We start from the raw sequence: 19,670 nt of genomic DNA on the forward strand, positions 1-19,670 counted from the left end.
TAGTGCAGTACCCAGAACTCACCTCCTTAGGCCAGGAAGAAAGGGCGGTTCAGAACCTGGAAACCAGAGACAGTGTGGAGAGGGCCTCCTGGCAGAGGCTGAGACCCTTGCTTTAGAAAACATCCAGACCGCAGAGTTGCCATGGGGGAAAGGGGATAAATCCTCCCTCCCTCTTTCCCCCAACCTCCTCACTTCTTGCCAGAGCTCTGCATTGACCAAGCCTACGTGGAAGCCACACAGGTTCATTTCCATGGACACAGGGCAGCGTGAATAAAGGTGAAGAGAGATTTGGAGGGGAGAACAGAAGATTCCCCCACAGTGAATCAGGCCACCAGAGTCTATGTCATTGCATCCAAGCTCACCTGACTTATCAAAAACTGACGAGCTTGTATTATCACCCAGTAGAAGGGACAGGAGCAGATCCAGATCTGTTCATTCCACAGGAATGATTTCACCCAGGACTTAAGCCCTCTTAGGCCTTGCAAGATGCCAGAATGCTGGCTTCATCCGCTCCAGCAGCCTGCCTCAGGAGCAGACAGCTCTTCCATCCAGTTCCTGTTAGGAAAGAATAGGGAGAGCTCCAAGTGGCCAATATGGGACTCGTGTCTGTGTCCAGAGCCACCTCTGGTCTAGAGGACACAGTGCCATAATGAGCCCAGCCTGCATGAAGGTCCACCCTCTGCCCCGGCTGGGCTGGTGCCTACTGCTGGCTTACAGGTTCTGCCCATTGCTGAGTGTCTGTTCCAATGATGCATTTCAGAATTTGGCCAGCAGCCACAGGATGGGCTGGGAGACCCACAGTGCCCGCTTTGAGACGGACCTGAGCGATAACTCCATGTGTCGCCACGCTCCATAATCGCCCACTTTGACCGCCAGACCACAGTGACATCCAGATCTCCAGGAATGTGTCAGTTCAGAGCCAGGGTCTGGCAATCCCCAAAAAGTCTGATCTTTCTCCTTCCTCTCTGTGCACTGTCTCCCTGGTAAATGGCCATAGCTGCCTTCGGCTATGAGAAAAATTCACAGGATAAATGTGTGGTGGTGTAACCAGGGTCCTTCCTCGAGGGCACCAGGCCTCCCTTTCATCCAGGGGGTTCTAGTTCTGTACCCTGGCTCAAACCTGGGTTATTGCAAGGACCAGCAAAAAGGGGCAGGTGCCAGGTAAATAAACACCCTAGAAGCCACTTCCCATGGTAGACTCATAGCCAACAGGAACGTGTTCTGGCACACATACGGCTGAACTAAAAATAATAACCACAAAGGCAGTGTCTGAGTGCTGGGCACATAGCTGCATTTATTACAAGCATTACATACATGATCTCAATAGGTGCCTTGACTCACAGGGAGATGTTAATAATTCCTCAAAAGCGCCCTGTTTACACGAGAAGCCTGAGGTTCAGCGAGGGTAAGCAGCAGGACCACCTAGCATCTGTATGACTCAGAGGCACTGAGCCTGGAAGCAGACCCAGTCCCCGCCCCAGGGAGCACTGACCCTCCCTAATCCCTGCCGGGCCCTGCAGAAGGGCCAGGTGAGACACTTGCAGATGGGCAACCCCACGAGCACAGCTCTGAGTCTGTTTATCAGCACAACTCTTGGTTGGTAAGGCTGACTCGTTTGAGCTGTGAGGCAGTGGACTTGAGCTTCTCAGGTGATTTCCCCAACTTGAGTGACAGACCTTCTATCTCTGTGGCCCGGCCTTTAAGAGGTTGTCCAGTCTATGCCAGCCAGCCATGCACCTTGAGCTTCATCCAAACCGTGTTCTCTTTGGATGAATGAGTTGGGCTCTCAGGTGGACTTGGCCCGATTAGAATCACAGCTGAGGCTTGATTGGTTCCTTACAGCCACCAGCACTAGACACGTTTTGAAAAACGAGATCTGGATTTTTATCCAAAGCTGGTGCCATTCTAATTCGACCTCTGCCACAGCAGGTTAAGAGATGCTGAGGATCCAAGGAAGGATGAGGCTTCGTCACTCACAGAAGGAGACAGCTGTCACCATCCTCTGATGGGGCCGCCTGCACAGTCCTGTTTTAAGGAGGAAACACAAAGAATTGAAAGTGAAAATCACATTTAAAATGGAAAAGGCTCTATGGGAAAAATATTTAAGTCCCTGGGGAGGATGAAACTGGAATGGGCAATATTTAACCCAGGTAATTAAGACCTCCTGCTCCTGATGTAAGATTTTATTGTATATGAGGCTCTTTAAAGAGACCCCTCTTATTGTTTGAGTCAATGACTGGCTGACAACATCTTCCCAGATACTATGAACCTGATGTACCAGGCACCAACCACCTGAGGAAGTGTCCCCAGGAACAAACCTGGAGCAGTCGGGATAGGCTGAACAATCCCTACATCATAGTGGCTTGAAGGTTTTTCTCACCATGTGCATCCACCGTGGGCCAGCTGGGGAGTCCTCACCTTACCTCCTCTCTTCAGGACCTGGGCTTAGCAGCCACTATCTTGAAACTTGCCTGTCCATGCGACAGAAGGAAAGAAAGTCCTGGAGGGTCTCGAACAGTTCAGGTTGCAGCCGGGAAGTGATCTGTGCTGCTTCACCTGTGATTCATTGGCCAGAACTAATTACATGACTGAACCCATCCAGGGGACCAGGAAGTACAACCCTGCCACGCCTGGAGGGTGCAGAGATGGGAGGGGCTGCTGCACAGCCTTGCTGATCACAGGCATGCAGGGTGGGGGTGGCGATGAATGCCACTGGTGTTTGGGGGCGGGGCGGGGGGGGCTCGGGAAACAGGTTCATCAGATTTGCTCAGAAACCCCTAGGTTGGCAAAGTTCCATTTTTTCTTTAGGATAGTAAATGCTGTGAGATGTCTTGTGGTGTGGGTTGTCAATCTGCACAAAAGGAACTTAGAAGGCAGCAATGTGTGTTCCAATTTTTTTGGGGGGGTGGGGCTTTATAGGACCAGCATGCTATGGAAAGCATTTTAGGAAATGCTCTGAGTTATTACCGGAAAAAGACATAGCCCGCAATGCCTGCCACACGATGACAGGAACTGCTTAGGACAGGTGCTCTCCTGTGTCTTATTTAATAAAGTCTACTTGACCATTTGCAGATGAGTAAAGTGACCAAGAACACAGGGACAGTAAATGGTAAGGCTTCCCCTTCTGGGTTGCTTGTGAGAATCATTACTTCTAAAACAAAGAAGTTCTGACACTGCTCATTCTGGAGTATACCACAGAGGTGCTCACATAGGAAGGAGCTCCATTGACCATCGGCCCCTGCAACCTGGAACATCTCCTATTGTGGCTCTTAATGATAGGATATTCCACTTGCAGAAAAGGAGAATAAAACCTTTGAAACCTCACATTCTTTACAGGGTAGCCTATCGCTGCCAGTCACGACCTCTTTGTTACCATGGTTTCAGTTGCCCTAGAGCATAATGGCTTTTTCCTCAGGTATCCTCTTCAGGGACCTCACAACAAGAATGTTGTATATTCCTGCTGTGGTGTGCTCCTGTAGTTCTTGTCAGATCATTCCAAAGATACCCTACACAGAGCTTAGTGAAAATTGAACCACATGATGCAGGAACAAACCAAGACATGCAGAAAAGTATTCTAAGTGGTCATTATTAATAGGCGAATGGCGATAACAAGGACAGCAATGAAAATCCCCTGGAATGCGCACTAAAGTCTCATGCCTGCCCCTGATTCCTCATTTGGGCAGCGGCATAAGCCCCTTTGTGTCTGGATTGAATGACCAGCAGCGGGGGTGGCCGGGAGAGAGGAAAGTGCCAATGTGGGATTAGAACTTCAGGTGTTCTGATTGCGCAGATTTCTCATTAGGGAGCAAAAGGATGTTGCAGATCCTGCACTGATTAGCTAGGGACTCGAAACTGCTTCGTCCACGACTGTCCTCAGTGTCCTTCTGAGCTGAGTGGGCCTTGGCTAAAATAATGGAAAATACAGGAAAGCAACTCAACCATATTATCCCTTGAAAATTCCGGAAAGCACAGAGTTCTTAGGAAGCACTAACCTGGTTCACCAAAGACACACACTGCCTTCCAAAGACGAAATAGAAATTGCCTTAGGTCATAAACCAAGAGCCAGCCCTGCTGTGGGTCCCCAGTCCACATTCTTGGAGCCACTGGAACCCCAGGATGCAGTTTAGCAACAGGCCCTACCTCATGAGTTGGACGGTCCCACAGCCTCTCTGAGCTCACAGTGCTGGGGACCTTAGATCCATCTCTGAGCCAGGAGGTTCTCCCTCAGAGCCAGTACAGGCTGGGAGACTAATGTTTGGGGTAGGAGGGAGCAGAGGAAGAAGAAGGAGGCAAGAGGCTCACAGGCTCTGCAGGGCACGGACTCTGACTTCATCCCATCATTTCGGCATTCAGGGAATGCTGAAGGAATATTACCTGGAGACGTGGCGCTGGGTAGAGCCTTGAATGAATAAAGCAAGTGAAAATCTCTGCCCTCTGCCCTCGGGGGGCTCATGCTCCTCTAGGGGAGACACAACAGACATGTCAAATGTTTCGTGGCAGCAGATGGTGATCAGTGCTAGGGGAGAAAGCAGGCTGGAGGGGTGCCCTCCAAGAAGGTCACATCTGAATAGAGACACTGGGATGGGAAGAGGTGGGGTCAAAAAGAGCTGCTGGTATAGGGAACAGCATTGAAGGTGAGAGAGCCATGTGGGCACATCTGCATGTCATGGAGAGCAAAGGCTGGGCAGGCAGATAGGAGCAAAGCTGACCGGTAAGAAGGGCTTGGCTTCTATCCCAGGCATCCACAGAAAGGCTGAGCAGAGAAAGCAATCTATCCTTGTTTACATTTTAAGAGGATTTAAGACCCCCAAGTCATAATGCAGAGAATGGAACACCTAGGCGTGAAGTTTTTTCTGTATGTGAATTAAGCCTCAATCACTAAGAGTTATACTTCTTGCCAGAGTTCAAGTCCACTTGTTTCCTGGGTAGGCACTGGGAAAAGCCAAACAGCTGAGCAGGTGAGCAGAGAAAAGAGGCATGGCCTCCAAGACAGGCCGAAAGCAGCCTGGCTTTGTGTGGCCAGGCTCAGGAACATGACCTGTGGCCATGGTCTGCTTTTGGTCTGCATCTCCCATCAATCTCTGAAACAGTGGCTGCAGCATCACCTCAGTGTTCCTTGGAAATGCACCTTCTCGACCCCATCCTAGACCTAGAGTGAGGGCACACCCCAGAAACCTGTCTTCATGAGCCTTCCAGATGGAGCTCAGGAGCCCCAACACTTGGGCATCTCCTATGGAGATGGGGGAATAGATTTGCCTCAATACAAAGAACACTGAGCACCTGTGTACTGCCTGGTTTTCCCTTGTGTCCGTATACACACTGGTAGAAAAGGGCAGCATGGTTTGTCGCATTTTTTCGCACTCAGATTCCTTGGCCACAAAAGAAAAACAAAAATCCACAAAGCTGGTCTCAGTTCAGTTGAGGCTGAACTCTGGTTTGGTTTCATTGCCTCCTGGAAATGGTGCTCATCTACTTTCTGGTTCCTGGATCCAATTCAAGCTGCACAAAATAACTGAGTCAGCACATAAGCTTCACGAAGCATAGCTTTGTATTTTAAGACAAATTCCTTACTTTACCAAGGTGGTTAGGGGAAAGGCCTCTGAGCAGGCCTGTGGACAAAGAGGGAGATCAAGAGCAAACAAGGCATACAGCCAGGGCGTCCACCATGCTTTCTGCTTTCAGAATGTGGTTTACAGGCAGAAGGAGGTGGCATCAAAGATCTTGTCCCACCTTTCCTAGTGAAGAAAGACCAAGATACATTTGTAAACGTGCCATAGAGAGTTTAATGGAAAAAAATTAGAAAAGTGCATTATTGTACAACACCACATTAAATGATTTTTCTGTAAAGACATTGTAAAATATATACAGGGCTGCGTACCACACTCGTTACAAAAGAAAGATGCGAACCCTTATGTAAGTTACATGTTCTACATGGGCTGGATGTCTACTTGGACTTGTAAACATTGGTGACTAGTTTTTTTTAAATATTTAATCAGGTAAGCTGTGAAAATAGATACCTCTGATATTCATTTGATGGTTGTCTCATTCTGTTGAACTTCAGAACAGCATTCTAAGGCCATTTGTGAAGGTGCCATCTCCACAGACAGAGAAGGCCAGAGAAGATGAACAAAAGAAAACAAACAGAAGCAGTAGGCTCCTTTTGAATTTGGTTCTCTGTGCATGAGTTTGAACTGCTGATTTTTGCCAGATCTGATACAGCTTCCCACCAAAGGCCTTGACACCTTGACCACGATAGGACCTGTTCAAACCCCACTCACCAAGGTAGAAAGGCGGGTCCCTGCTAAGGGTCCGGAACCAAACATTCCATCTTCCTGAATGTGAACAAACAGTCCCAAGGTCACTAAGGCCATTTCTGCTAGAACTTTCCTGACTTCCATCTCGCTCCCCAGGGAGTGCTCTGGCAGGCCTCCGGTAGCATCTTCATAAGAACCAAATCCAGGTCCCCTTACTGCACGGTCACAAAAATGCCCAGCAATGCTGGGGGCGTGGAGAGGAGGAACACAAAAATCCGAAGACCCACAGATACACAGTCAATGCACACATGCACACATACCCCAAATAGATTCACGAGGGCCCATGTCCCTATACCCCACCCTCCCCGGGAGACACCCCAGGAGTATATGCCAATCGTTTTGATGGGTGTGAATTCGGAACTAATTCAAGTTTAATTTCTTCTATGCCTGGAGTCACAAATGACAAGTTTTCTTTTTGAAGTTTTAAAGCACAAGGATACACAGTTGGCTGAAGTCAAAAATACTGCACATCTAAGAGGGATTATCAGCAATATCTTGGCCTGCTGGGAATGGACTAGAAGTTTTTTCTCCTTAATTCAGTGGTTGAAATTCTACTCATCTTTGATGTCTCTGTCCTATGTCTCTATGTCTAACTGCAAAACCTCCTTATCAACATTTTTGGGTATACCTGATATCCTCACATCTCCCAAGTGGGGCTAATCTGTTCCCTTATTTACATTTGAATCGATGAAAACAATTTCGCCTAACCCAGGGCAATGTCTATTCAGTGGAGATTTCTGATAGAGTAGAGGGTGAACTGAGATGATCTCATAACATCCTTTCCAGCCCCCCGCCCCCCGAAAAACGGCTGTCAAAATGCTATTTGTGGGCTGAACAAACAAATATATAATTAGCCTTTTTCAGGAGTGTGTTCCTCTGAGTAGCTATCAAATTATAGAGAAATCTTGTTAATTGTGGGTTCTACTTCACTGGGTTCCCACTAATTGTGTTTTTCCTTTCATCATATTTTTATTTGTCTACCCAACTTCTAAAATTCCACATGAGAAAGTAAAACCATTGCTGAGGCTTGTTCTGGTTCCCGTTTCTGCTCCTCAGCCCTGCCTCCAGACTCCGTGCATCAAGGAAGCTGTGGTCCATTGGCATCTTAGTCCCATGAAGCCAAGGACTTGATGGTCTAGCTGGCCATGGTGGCCCCTACTGTGGCTGGCAGGCAGCAAGCACATGCTCAGCTCACTCAGTCAACAGTGGCTGCAGAAATGGCTGAATCAAGAGCCCGTGTTGCACAAGGCGGCCCTGGGGAGCTGCCGGGGCCCATGTTTGGGGCAGCTGACACCTCATAGCAGGGTCATCTGGTAGACGTGGACTTTGGTTCCCTGGAACATGCTCCCTCCCACACCACTGTCCAGACATCTGGTTTACTGGGGATTGGGAGCTATTTCATCAAAGAGACCCCATCTTATGGGAGAATCCATCAGAAGGATTAAAAGGGCTCTGTGGGGGGTGGGGGAGTCTCCAGTGAGAGGAGAGGAAGTCTACAGAACTATCTACCTGAAACAGGTGATGTCCCTGGAAGAGGATGTGGACCCTGTGTAGGAATCCAGCCCAATGCTGGAAAGACTGAGCCCTGTCTCTCCAAATTCCTCCACTAAAATGTCAGAGTCCAGTATGTGACCATACTATGTCACTTCATCCTCGCCAGTCTCTGCCTGGGAGACACCTGCCTCTCATCTCACCTGGCCATTTCAGCTTTTGTAGGGGGTGAGGGGATACGTGACTTCTCAAGAAGGCCAAGTGGTCCTATTACAAATGAGGAGGGAAGGGAACCAGGGTTGAGTGCTTAGAAAGGCCCCCAACGTCTACACCACCCAGTGCCTGGTGGCCAGAAGAGGCAAGGCCAAGAGCTTAGACTTTCAGAGGCCAAGACTCATGACAGAAGCTTACAAGGCCTCCCTCCTCTCAATCAAGCACTGCTCTCTGGATGCAAAGATGGCTCCAAGGAACTGACTCCCCCTTCTGTCTTCCCAATTGTACTCTTTAGCTGCCAGGACCAACTGTCACCACAGTGACGGAGATGCTGGTGACAAGGACAAGCCCTGCCTCCCCGCCTCCCCACTGACTCCAGATGCCCTGCCAGCTTGTGAGTCCCACACAAAGCTTCAGACAAAACCCAGGCATGCCCTAGGGCCAGATTCCTGCCCAGTGTTGTGGATGGTTCCTCGCACCAGCATCTGCAGAACAAGGGTTTCCACCCCCAACCCTTCCAGGACAGTCCTGTCTTCCAGATCCTTCCTTTACAGATGGGGAAATGAAGGCTCAGATGGGGCATGTTTGCCAGATGACGTGTTTGAGCATCACTGTGTTTCTCTAGCTCCTCAGATCTGCCTCCCAGGAGGGGCACCCAGCCTGGGTCACACCACAGTGTGGGAGGGTTCAGCAGAGGCTCTTCTACCCCCTCGGCCCGGCGCAGAGCCCTCTGTCCTGCACAGGGGCTGCCACATTCTACACAACGTACTGCACACTGTACCCAGCTGAGGTCCACTAGCCCACCCTTCAGGTCAGAAAGCCCACTACTGCTGGTCTCAGCTCTACCCTCTGGGGGGGCCACTGTTGTGGACGAAAGACGCACAAAGGTCTGCGTGATTAATAACAACCAAAGGCTTCGTCTGAACGTGGTTCTTAGCTTATGGATTTGTCCGTGGTGCTGAACAGGGCTGGGCTTTTGAGCTGGGTGAAGGAACCAGCAGGCTCAGCACGTGCTCTTCTGGCTGACCATGCTCTTCTGGTGCTTCTTCCTCTCTGATGCCTGCCCCTGTGAAATGCCCAGCCCCCACCCCCGTATATGGATTTGACCTGGAGTTGACACCTCCTCCCTCCTCCCGAGCTATGCCACTATCTATATCCTTTCCTTATGGCAATCTGAGGGACCTGCCCTGCCCTGTGAGCTTCAGGATAGGTGCCTGGAAGTGTGCGGTAAGGACACCCGAGTTGGAGTTCCAGCTTTGCCACTTTTCTGAGCCCTGTTACCCCATATGCCAGATGAAAGTGCTCTGGCCACCCCCACCCAGCATGAAGAGTAAATGTGCCAGGGGAAGGAACATCTTCACTTGCACGGTGCTGCAATACATGTAAGTTCAAGAGGCAGCCATTGAGGTGTGGGCCCCAGCTGAGCTGACCTGAGGCAAGGCTCTTTGCTGGGCCAAGTGGGCTTCAGCTGGGGGTGGGGGGGCATATTCTCCCAGGAAGCAAAAAGACCCCTGGAGCAAGGACAACCCAGAGGAAGACACAGGGCAGGGGTGGAACGGCTGCTTTGAGCCGAGCCTGAAGGTGAATGCTGGGCAGAGGCATGCCCCTCTTTCACCAGGAAGGGTGAGTTTCAGGGGCCAGGCCTGTGGGCTGCTCTGCAGATATTGATGACTCACAGCTCAGTTGGCTAAGACTTTTTTCCTTTAAAGCAGGGCACCTCATGTGCTGAGGATGGCAGGAGAGCCTACCAAGAAATTAAGCAAAGATTGCATGAGGCTGTTAGTTAATTAAGGACCCATATGTCATTAAGAATAAAGCATCCAAGAGTCAACTCCACCAGAAGGTGTCTGGGGAAAGATTTTCCGATGCAGCTGAAGTCAGCCCAGCCAGTCCTCCCCAGACTGGTGTCCTGTCCGTGGCAGACACTGGGGCGGGTGGAGTGGGCCTTGGCAGCTTGGCCAGACTCTTTAGTCTGGAAGTTAGAAAACTCAGGTCCAGAGGAGTGAAGTGACTTTCCCTAGGTCACACAGCAAATCAAGACAAAGCCTGAATCTTGATTCCACCCATGTTCCCTAGACTTGACTTCTTTCTTGTCCACCATCCCACCCCCACCCCAGCCTCTGCCTCCCTCAGCCTCCACTTCCTTCAGCCTCCACCACCCGGAGGCCTCATCTCAAAATCAAGCTCATATTTCTAAGTCCTGGTGGGGACAGTTTTGTACCCAGAGCTTCTCATCAAGAGCTGCTACCTCTGGGGGGTCACCAGCACTTGCCACAACAGTAGGTACTCTGAAAGACCAAGATCTTACCCAGAAAAATTCCCATGTGCAAATTTGAGCTAATGTCTGCCACCCGCCAAACAAAACCCCGCCCAAACAAGAGGATGCCACAGAATTCAAGTTTGGTGAGACTCCAGGATCTGTTTTTGGAATTTTATGGGAGGAGGACCCAGAAGGGACATCTAGATGGATAGTGCTCCCTGAAAGCCTGAGACTACGGCTGTGGTTGGTTAGAGTGCAGGACTTTACCATCAACTTACTTTATGGGCACTAGGGAGCCAGGGAAGGTTCTTGAGCAGAAGAATGGCTTGAATGACTTAGATGTGGCCAGCTTGTAGAGGGCCTTGAGATTTATGGTCTCTCATCTCTCCCAGGTGTGGCAGGATTCCACCAATGGTGGGATGGAATCTGTGCCCCCTTCACTGTCACACCCTTGCACCTTGGCCCACACCTTTGCCTGTGCCTAAAATAGCACCCACTTGCTCCTTTAAAGCTCGCCTCAATGATTTCCAAAAGCTGTTTCCTCTACAAAGCCCTGCCTGAGCTCCTCAACCAGACTTGATCACTTCTTTTTCCCATAGTTGGATTTCAAGTCCGATGCCCCAGGGGTAACTTCCTCTGGGAGACATAGGCCTTGCTTTTATGAGAAATGCAAACATGTATGAGAACACACGCAGGGTGGTTGGCAGAGAGCAGGTGACATTAAATGCCATCACCTCACAACTGGTCTTCACAGCCACCCTTTGCAGTAGGGACTATGTACAATCTCCAATTTAAAGGTGGGGAAACTGAAGCTCAGAGAGGCAAAACCACCACCCACCTGTGAATGGCAGAGGCCGGTCCCAGGCGTGCGAGATGCCAGGGCCTGAGCAGCATCCACACCCCCACGCTGCTCTCTGGAGGTGAGAAGAGCATGCACTTGCCTCTCTCAAGGCCCAGGGCTCTAGGGGTGGGCAGGTGCCAGGCCAGAGAGGCTGGGGATCCTGAGTCACTCACGATGCATGTCCCCATCCCCTCGCAGCCTCTACCAGAGGTGTTGCCGCAAGAAAACAGTGCAGACTGTTTCCTGATGACGTTCCCATCGCGGGGCCCAAGTTCTCCATGGTGACACATCGCAATGGTGCTCCTGGAGCCTGGTGCCATCTGTGTCACCCGCCTTATGAGAGATGCCTGGCATGGCAGCTTCCAGCCCTGTTGTATGGGGCACATGCCACCCCGCCGGGCAGGTGCTGTTGAATCGCCAACACTATGAGGTCCAGTTTTCTTCCCATAGATCTGGATCCGTTTCCAGGGATGGAGCAGAGGCGTGCATTGAGTTACCCTGTTTCCACTTCAGCAAATTAAGACATGCCTCAGTCATGGTGATGAGTGGCCATTTGGGCAAGAGGCCATACATCTCAGTGCCTTTATTCTCGAGATGGTCCTTCCCTCCGGGGCACTGCCCATTGCTTGCTGTTCCTGTAGCCAGGGCCACAGAAGTTTTGCTCCCTGGGTGCGGTCACTCACGACAAAAACAAGAACTGGGGGACCCCAGAAGAGGACATCGTCAAGTCCATCAGGGAGCAAAAGGTTCACAAGACAGCAAAAGGAGGTGTGAGATGCTCTGTCTCCACCTCAAAGCTGGAGAGCAACAGGGAGGCCTCCCAGGTCAAGGGACAGGCACAGGCAAAGGTGCAGAGGTGGGAGTCTGCATGGACAAATCTCGATCAAAACAAAAGGTTACTTAGCCACAGCAGGGAAACTGCATCACGACAGCAGCACTGAGAAGGCTACAGAGCTTGTCAGAGCAAAGATCTCAAGGACAGAGGTCACAAAATATAGCCCTTAATGGCCAAGAGGCTGTCATAGCAAGTTACATTTTTATGATGATGAATGAGTGGAAGGGCTTGGCAGTCTCTACCCCTCATTGAGGAGCTATGGGTGGGGGGGGGGGGGGGGGGCAGGTGCCAAAACAGCCCAACTGGCTTGCAGGGACCCTCACATCAAGCATTTCTCTGGGCTTCCTGTCTATGAGTAGCTGGACCATCCCCACAGGTGTTTAGGGGAACAAATAGTGGCATTCAACCAGCACAGCAGAGGTCCACGTGAGAAGGCAGAAATCCCGAAGCCATGTTCGGCTTTGGCAGTGAGACCCAGCATCCACGGACGCCTCTCTTGAATGTGCAGTTAGTTCCCCTAACAGAGGAAAACAACATTTAATACGACTTATTTACCCACAATGCAAGCAGTAACCACAGAGGTCCCCAGAGAGCCAAACATCAAATGCATAAATCATGGCTGCAGGACATCAACTCTGTTGTCTTGTCAAAATGTCTTAACCAGAGGAAACAAGCATAGCAGATCATGGGGCATTATTCCACAAGATGCTGGCTGGGACTCCTCAAGAAGGCCAACATGGTGAAGACAGAAATGGTGACGGGGACGTCCCATTCGGGGAAGGTCTGGAACAACAGGACAAGCAATGTGGGACGTGATCTTGGACTGTGTTTTAGACTGAATAAGCTCTGGAAGACATTTTTGGGACAACTGGGGTTTTACATACAGATTGTATCAGGCAATAATATTGTATGAATGCTACGTTTCTTAGGCATGACAATGGCACCATTGGGAGAGTGCTCTTGTTCATGGCGGACAATTTCTTCTTTGGCTGAACCACTGAAAAGCTGCAGGCATGCTAACACATTGTCCAAACATCTGAGTGAGAGTTAGGGAAGCGAGTGTGGCAAAGCACTGAGGCTGGGGGCATCTAGGCGAGAGGTCTAGAGAAGCTCATCAGACTATTCTTCACTCTGTAATTCTGGGATTTTCAACATAGAAGGTCAGTGTCATATGACCATAGTCATAGGGTTTGTTTTCCTGAATCAGCAGCCTCTATCAGGTGTGGTCAAGAAAAAAACCACATCAAATGGATTTATGCTCAGCGCTTTGGGGACCCCGGAATGCATTTGGCCTTGGTTTGTGACAACCACGGCACTCTCTGCCATTGCCTGTCCCTCTTCATCTCCTCAGCTCCCCATCCCCCGCCAAACCAAGTGATTTTTGGCCTTCTTCTGGGCAGCTCAAGTTTCAAGTGTGCCCAGGGGTCAGAACATCCAGGCCAAATGCTTTTGTGGGTCAAATTGGTTTTGTGCTAAGTGCCCATAAATCTCACCCAAGCTGTCTCATTGTGTTGATGGGGACGCCTCAGAGGCCCAGGGAGTAAAGTGACTTCCAGGAGCTCAGTGGAACACAGCACAATGACAGGTCCCCTGCCTGCCACACTGTCCTCACTGAGGGTGCTTCCAGGGTCCGGTGCAGGCCACAACTCTGGAGGAAACCCACTGTACACCCCCAGGCAGCATGGCCTGCATGGGACAGACCCCAAGTCACACCACTTTCAGAACAATGCCACGGTTTGCCAGAGTGCTTCACTGATGCCGGGGCCAGCACACTGATAGGATGGGAGCATGCACCTCTGCAGAGGACTTCAAAGGGTATCTTGGGGCCTGTCATTAAAAAAAAAAAATTACAAAAAAGAAATGGAGCCGTAAGCCTCTGTGATTTTTTTTTTTTTTTGGACATTTTCTCCTTGCTCACCTCCCTCTCCTGGCCAATGTGCAGAGACAAGGGAGGCCTCTGAGAAACCCTGTTCTTCCCTCCAGCTTCCAGCTGCAAGTGATTGTCACTGAGAATCGGGACCCATCAGCTTCCAGATAGAGATGAGGCAGAGAAAAGCAACCTGCCTAGGCTTATCTGCGAGCTTCTCATACTGTCCAGATGCTCTCTTAATCAAGGCCCTGTGCACAGATAAGGAACAGGTGAGCTGAGATCAATCTCCATTCTTTTGATGGGTGGGATTTTAATGAGCACCTCCCAAGGAGGCTTCTGTGGGCAGTGGTCAAGGTCCACTTGCTACCTCTCCTGGAAGGGTGATGGACTAACTGGGAATCCTGGGCTGCAAATGAGCTGCTCTGACTATGCCTGAATGCAGGCAATCCCCTCCCAATTGGCCACACACAGTGGGAGCACACAGACGCTTCCAAGAGGGTTCACATTTAGAGCCAGGCAGCTCGCTGTGGTTAAGGGGCTGCTGTGGGGTTTCCAAGATGAAGCAGGGCAGGTGGAAAGAACGGATCTGATGCTAAGTGTAGTGATAACCAAGAATCTCAAAACCCAGAGGGGTTGGTTCATTCCTACATAAGAGTCTAACATGCTGAAAGCCAACACAGCACTTTCCACCCAGAATGGGTGCAATGAAGATTATAGCAGGACAGTCTCTAGAAAGTACGCCCAGGGGTTCTAGGAATCATCAGTACCACCGTCCACCTTCCTCCTATATTTGAGGTGGAAAGATGAAGACTGAGAGCTATTAGTTGAAAAGAGTTCAAGTGAGAGTAATATTTTTAAATACCTACAAGGCATGTTGATTTCTAGGTACTGGCTGGTGGGCTAAGCTTTGGTGATTCTGGTAGGACGTGGCTCTTCCTGAGCTCATTCTAACAGAAGTTGAACCCTGTGTCCAAACAGCCTGCTGTGAGTTCGTACTCCTTGCTGAATGGGTATTGCTAACTGGGAGAAGGGAATGAAAATCACTTGGATGAAAGAAAGAAATCACTAGGTGTAAGGGGAAAGAAGAGAGACGTGGGACTAAAGACTAAAATCATCCAGCAACAAGAGATCTTCTGAAGGCTATAAACAGCAATAGAAGTACCAGGAAAATGGTAAAGAAATCAGTGGGAAGATCTAGATTCTACCTCTGAGACCTTTAGATGAGTGTTCACCTTCGCTGGACCTCAATGTCGTCCTCTGAAAATAAAGGCTGTTCAGTGAGGTGACTTGGACAAAGCTTCCTCAAGACTTTGAGGATCTGATTCTAATGCTGAATGAATGGTAGAGCACTAAACAGATGCCCAACTTCTGTTTCTCCAAGAGAAGAAAAAACCCTGAACCCTTAATGTGCCCCTGCCGTCCACCCTGAGACCATTTCATAATGTGCCTAGATGTGTCACTCCTTGGCCAGAGACCAGAGTAGGGAAGAGATGAACCATCTCAGCAAAAGATGAACATCACCAAGCAAGCAAACCAAGGTTTGCCTCCATCCCCTAAACACTTTGAGCATAAATAAGGATGTTTAACTCTGAAAGAGAAGACTCGTGATCATCCTTCAAAGGGCTAAACTGGTAGAAAAGAAAGAGAAGACATAGGGAAATTGAGGCAACTTGCAATTTATTTTGGCTCTGATACTTATAAGGTGAGGAGAAAAGACTTCATCCTATAATCCTTAATCTTATAGAAAATATTTTCTATAGTTCCCTGGGAAGAGAAGAGCTCCTTGTTTCTTGAGGCATTCAAGCAGAAATATGGCTATTGTAGGACCAACGTGACACAGACATTTTAGTGGGGGAAACCAGCTCTGTGTGCAGGGTGGAGTCGGTGTCCCTTTAATTGGCCCCAAGGGCCTGCTGCATGTCCCCAGTGGGGAAACGGAGGCAGGCGCCCTCCTCCGAGGGCCAAGTTAGGACATGGTGGTGTGAAATCGGCTCCTTGGACTCTCCTGGGCTCCAGACTGAGACACCTGTCTCAGTTCTGTCAACAACCAGCTCCATGACACTGAGCAAATCACTCACCCTCTCAGTGCCTTGGCATCATGATAGATCATCCCCCCGCCTCCCGTTTGAAGGCACATCTTACAAAGGTTTTCATGAGAGCCCCACGTTTATTCCAGGCACACTCTTCTGAAGCATAACGCACTCTGCAAATGCATTAGGGCTGTTACACTTCTGACCCCATAGAATCAATAATCTCATCCAAGAGAAAAAAATTTGAAAAGAACTGCTATTCTCTGGACAGACTTTAGAGCCCCAAGTAGGGCATCCCATAACACAAAATCTTAAAACAAGTGAATCGATAAAGACCTTGAAGGTTGAGAACTGTCAACTTTGGCCTAGAGAATCTGAGGTTCGCAGACTCCTTCGAAGGCCCTGTGTCCTGGACGAAGGGGAAATTTCAACATGGGATGTAGCGTAAAAGTACATGCACAGCCTTTTCAGAGGAGTCTTGAATGCTCCTGTTTCAGCCCAATGGCCCAAATGCTTGGGACTGGTGGCATTCAGGTGTTGTCTCCTTTAAGAAATCCTGTAGGTCTACTCTTTCTAGGGAGCAAAGCCTCCTTTCTGGGAGATCTCGTTGGGGCCTTGAGACAGGCCGGTAACCGTGCTCCTTCTGAGAACAGCCAAGGTCCAGTTCCATGCAAGAGCCATGAATTTCCGGTTTACAAAAGAGGAATGGGAGGATGGATGAATGGGTGATTTTTAGAAAATGGCAGGGATGGTAATGAGGGAAATTAAAGTCCCCTCAGTGAATCTGGAGGTCAAACTGTCTTTTATTCCTGCTACTGTAAGAGCCTCCAATGTGCCATATTCTACGGCCTGAACTACCCCTACCCCTCCCCCACAAGAGGATAGCGGGTCTTCCCTTTGGGCTCATACCCTATTGAGAGCAGGGAGGAATTCCTACACTACTCAGACAAAATTGTCCCCTGAGATTGGCAAGTTCCCAGTAGGCCAAGACATAGCTCCTTGCCTCTAAACTCTTCCTGAGACCAATGTGAACTTTCCCCTATTTACAAATCAAATGCAATTAGAGACGGTATTTCTTGAAATAGATATATATTTTTAATGAGGAATGCCCTGTCACTTCTCATTAGGAAAAGGCACCACAGCCACATACTAATACCCATTCTTGCCCAAGCATTCCAACACGATAATTCTTACGCAGGAAGGTGCTGCACAAAATCGTCAATAAGAGGGAAATAAAACAGGTACTCTGTGGTCCCAACAATTTTCCTGTGTCCCCTGAGAATTCCGGTTGCACGGGAAATTGTTGGAACTGGAGGTGACAAAACTAAAGATATCTCTTATAAATTAATATGATGGGCTTTTGATGATTCCACTTCTGGTTTTCTTGTGGATAGCGCATACCAGTTTAACAAAGTGCATGCTTTTTAAAAATGTTTGAACTGGCAAGCTAAAATGATCCAGGTCTTCCTGCCCACCCGCCCCCTAAAAAATGTTAATATAATTGAGAACCTAGCATTTAGAAAGTAGGACCATGACACATCAGGGGTAAAGACTGCTTATGAAACATGCTTGATTTGGCAAGAGACGGTAAATCAAAAACCTTGGGGGGGGGGGGTTGTCTTTGTTTTTTTGGAAGCAGCCAAAAGCAGGCTATGATGTGTGATGGGAAAGAAAAAGGAATACCTAATACTTCCCGTGTTGTCACGACACACGTGCACACAGAAGCACACACACAACACATGCACACACAGCCACTCAGTCCTTAGGGAGGAAAAGAGAAAGGAGTTAGGTCAGAGACACCACTAAGGTGGGCGATTGAAGGCTCTGAGCATGGTGTGCAGCTTTGGGGTGGGTATCCTCTCAGTTCTGTCTCCGTGGTCTTGGTCTCACCTCTGTCCCGGGAAAACCACTGCAGAGATGGGGCGGGTGTGGTGAGAAATGTAAGGCATAGTCTGCTGGGAAGGAAGGAGGAGATCCATGCTTCATGCTCAGATGTGAGTTTCAGAGGAGGATGGGCCTGTATTTCCCTTTGGCCTGCTCTGTCTGGCTGGAAAGGTGGGGGCAAATGAGACCGAGAGACCAAGAAAGGAGGAAGGAGAGAAAGTAATAATGATGACAATAATAATAAAGAATAATAAATAAATAAGAAAAGACGAGTTGGACCAATGGAAATTAACATCAACTATGACAAATGACTTTTCTGTTCCATTTCCCTCCCCACACCTAAACAGACTTCCGGCGTCTCATCAGCCTCTGGTGGTCGGTAAAGCTGTGTAACCCAGGAGAGATGGAGCTAATAGGAGATGGGAAGAGGCTGTTTTTTAATGTGCTTGGTGAGATCTCCTCAATCTTGTAAGAGATGGAGTGGAAGTAGTGGGGGGCAAGCTTGGCGCTGAAGGAGTTCTGCGGAGCCGCCGAGCGGCCGCCATAGTCCTGCGAGCGGTAGCAGGTGCAGGAGCACACAGACTGCAGGTCCCCGACGTCCGCCTTGTACCTGGGCCGGCTGGGCCGCGGTTCCTCAGGGATGTGAATGACCATGCTGTTTCGGTTTCCGGCGAGGGACGCCCTCTCCTCGGCATCCCGCCGCTCATCCTCGGTGTTCATGGTCAAGAACCTGAGGACGACCAGGTTGAGGAAGGCCCCGATGACCGTCAGCCCCACCAGGATATACATAAAGCTAAAGGCCACGTAGAGCGGCTTCTTCTGCAGGGCGCCCTTGGTCTGCAGGGCCACGTAGTCCCCGAACCCAATGGTAGTCAACGTGATGAAACAATAGTAGTAGGCGTGGAAGAAGCTCCACTCCTCACACTGGGAGAAGGCGGCCGCCCCGATGCACAGCGTCCCCATGCAGGAGAAGAAGCCTACAGTCACCATGTTCTCCATGGACACGTCGGTGTTGCGCATGCCACAGCACTTCTTGATGCGCTTCAGCAGGTAGCGCACGAAGGTGTTCATGCGCTCACCCAGGCTCTGGAACATGACCAGCGTCAGCGGGATGCCCAGCACGGCATAGAACATGCAGAAGGCCTTGCCTGCGTCAGTGCCAGGTGCGGCGTGCCCATAACCTGCAGGGAAGGGATGAGAAGAACAGGGAGTTAGTGAGGAGGGGTCTGCAGGTTGGGGGAAGGGGGGTAGACTTGGTGCAGTGCAATTGTGGGGGACCTGCTGCATGTCAATTGGGATGGAATGGGGGGATTTCCTCTGTGGGGTAGAAGGGCCTGCCCATATCTTGGAGGGAGAACAAAGGAGAACCTGTTTCTTGGAGAACCAGTTTCTTAGAAGTCACATGAGGATAGGGTATGGCAGTGGGGTAGGAGCATTTCAGTAATGAGGGGATTTGGGATGTGCTATCACCTGGGATGGAAGGGAAGAGAAAAACAAGAACCAACGCCACTAAGCGGGGATTGAGGGTCATTCCAGTGCCATCTTAGAGTGATGTACGGGCTTTAAAAAGAAAAAAGCAGATTCACTACTAAGAGAACTCCAAAAATACCAAGCCTGAGAGAGAAACCTCTCTCTGTCCACTATGGATTGACAGGAAGAATGATACCCGCCGTGTGCCAGACAGTGCTGAATCCTCATGCATACATCGCCCCATTCTAGCCTCTAAACAACCATAATGATTCCAACCCCACTGACAAGAAACCTAAGTTACTTAATAGCAGGGTAGCTTGATGTCTTCAGAGTTGGGATTTCAGCCCAGAGCTTTTAGCTGCCAAGAGTGAAGCTCAAAAGCAGAGACTCTGAATCAAAAGAGGCAATTGTGGAGTGAGATGTAAATGACATGAAGGCATTTTTTTTTAATGTTTTGTTCAC

At 49.6% G+C, this 19,670-nt stretch overlaps 1 protein-coding gene across 3 annotated transcripts in view; it reads right to left on the reverse strand.

Moving 5' to 3' along the window:
• Window positions 1–1,271: 1,271 nt before the first annotated feature.
• Window positions 1,272–19,670, reverse strand: part of KCNK9 (potassium two pore domain channel subfamily K member 9) — a 109,526-nt gene continuing 91,127 nt past the window's right edge. The window contains exons 2-4 of one of the 3 annotated variants that reach the window (XM_017501689.2): window positions 18,078–18,919; window positions 11,117–12,471; window positions 1,272–2,025 (exon numbers count right to left, since the gene is read on the reverse strand). In XM_017501689.2, the coding sequence (XP_017357178.1) occupies window positions 18,078–18,919 (842 nt within the window). In that variant the 3' untranslated portion in view covers window positions 1,272–2,025; window positions 11,117–12,471. Of the gene's footprint in view, window positions 2,026–11,116; window positions 12,472–16,190; window positions 18,920–19,670 lie in introns of those variants that run through there. The other 2 variants (XM_017501687.2, XM_037728921.1) reach the window with 2 other exon arrangements.

The sequence above is a fragment of the Cebus imitator genome, unplaced genomic scaffold (assembly GCF_001604975.1).
Source record: "Cebus imitator isolate Cc_AM_T3 unplaced genomic scaffold, Cebus_imitator-1.0 Scaffold284, whole genome shotgun sequence".
Lineage (NCBI taxonomy): Eukaryota > Metazoa > Chordata > Mammalia > Primates > Cebidae > Cebus > Cebus imitator.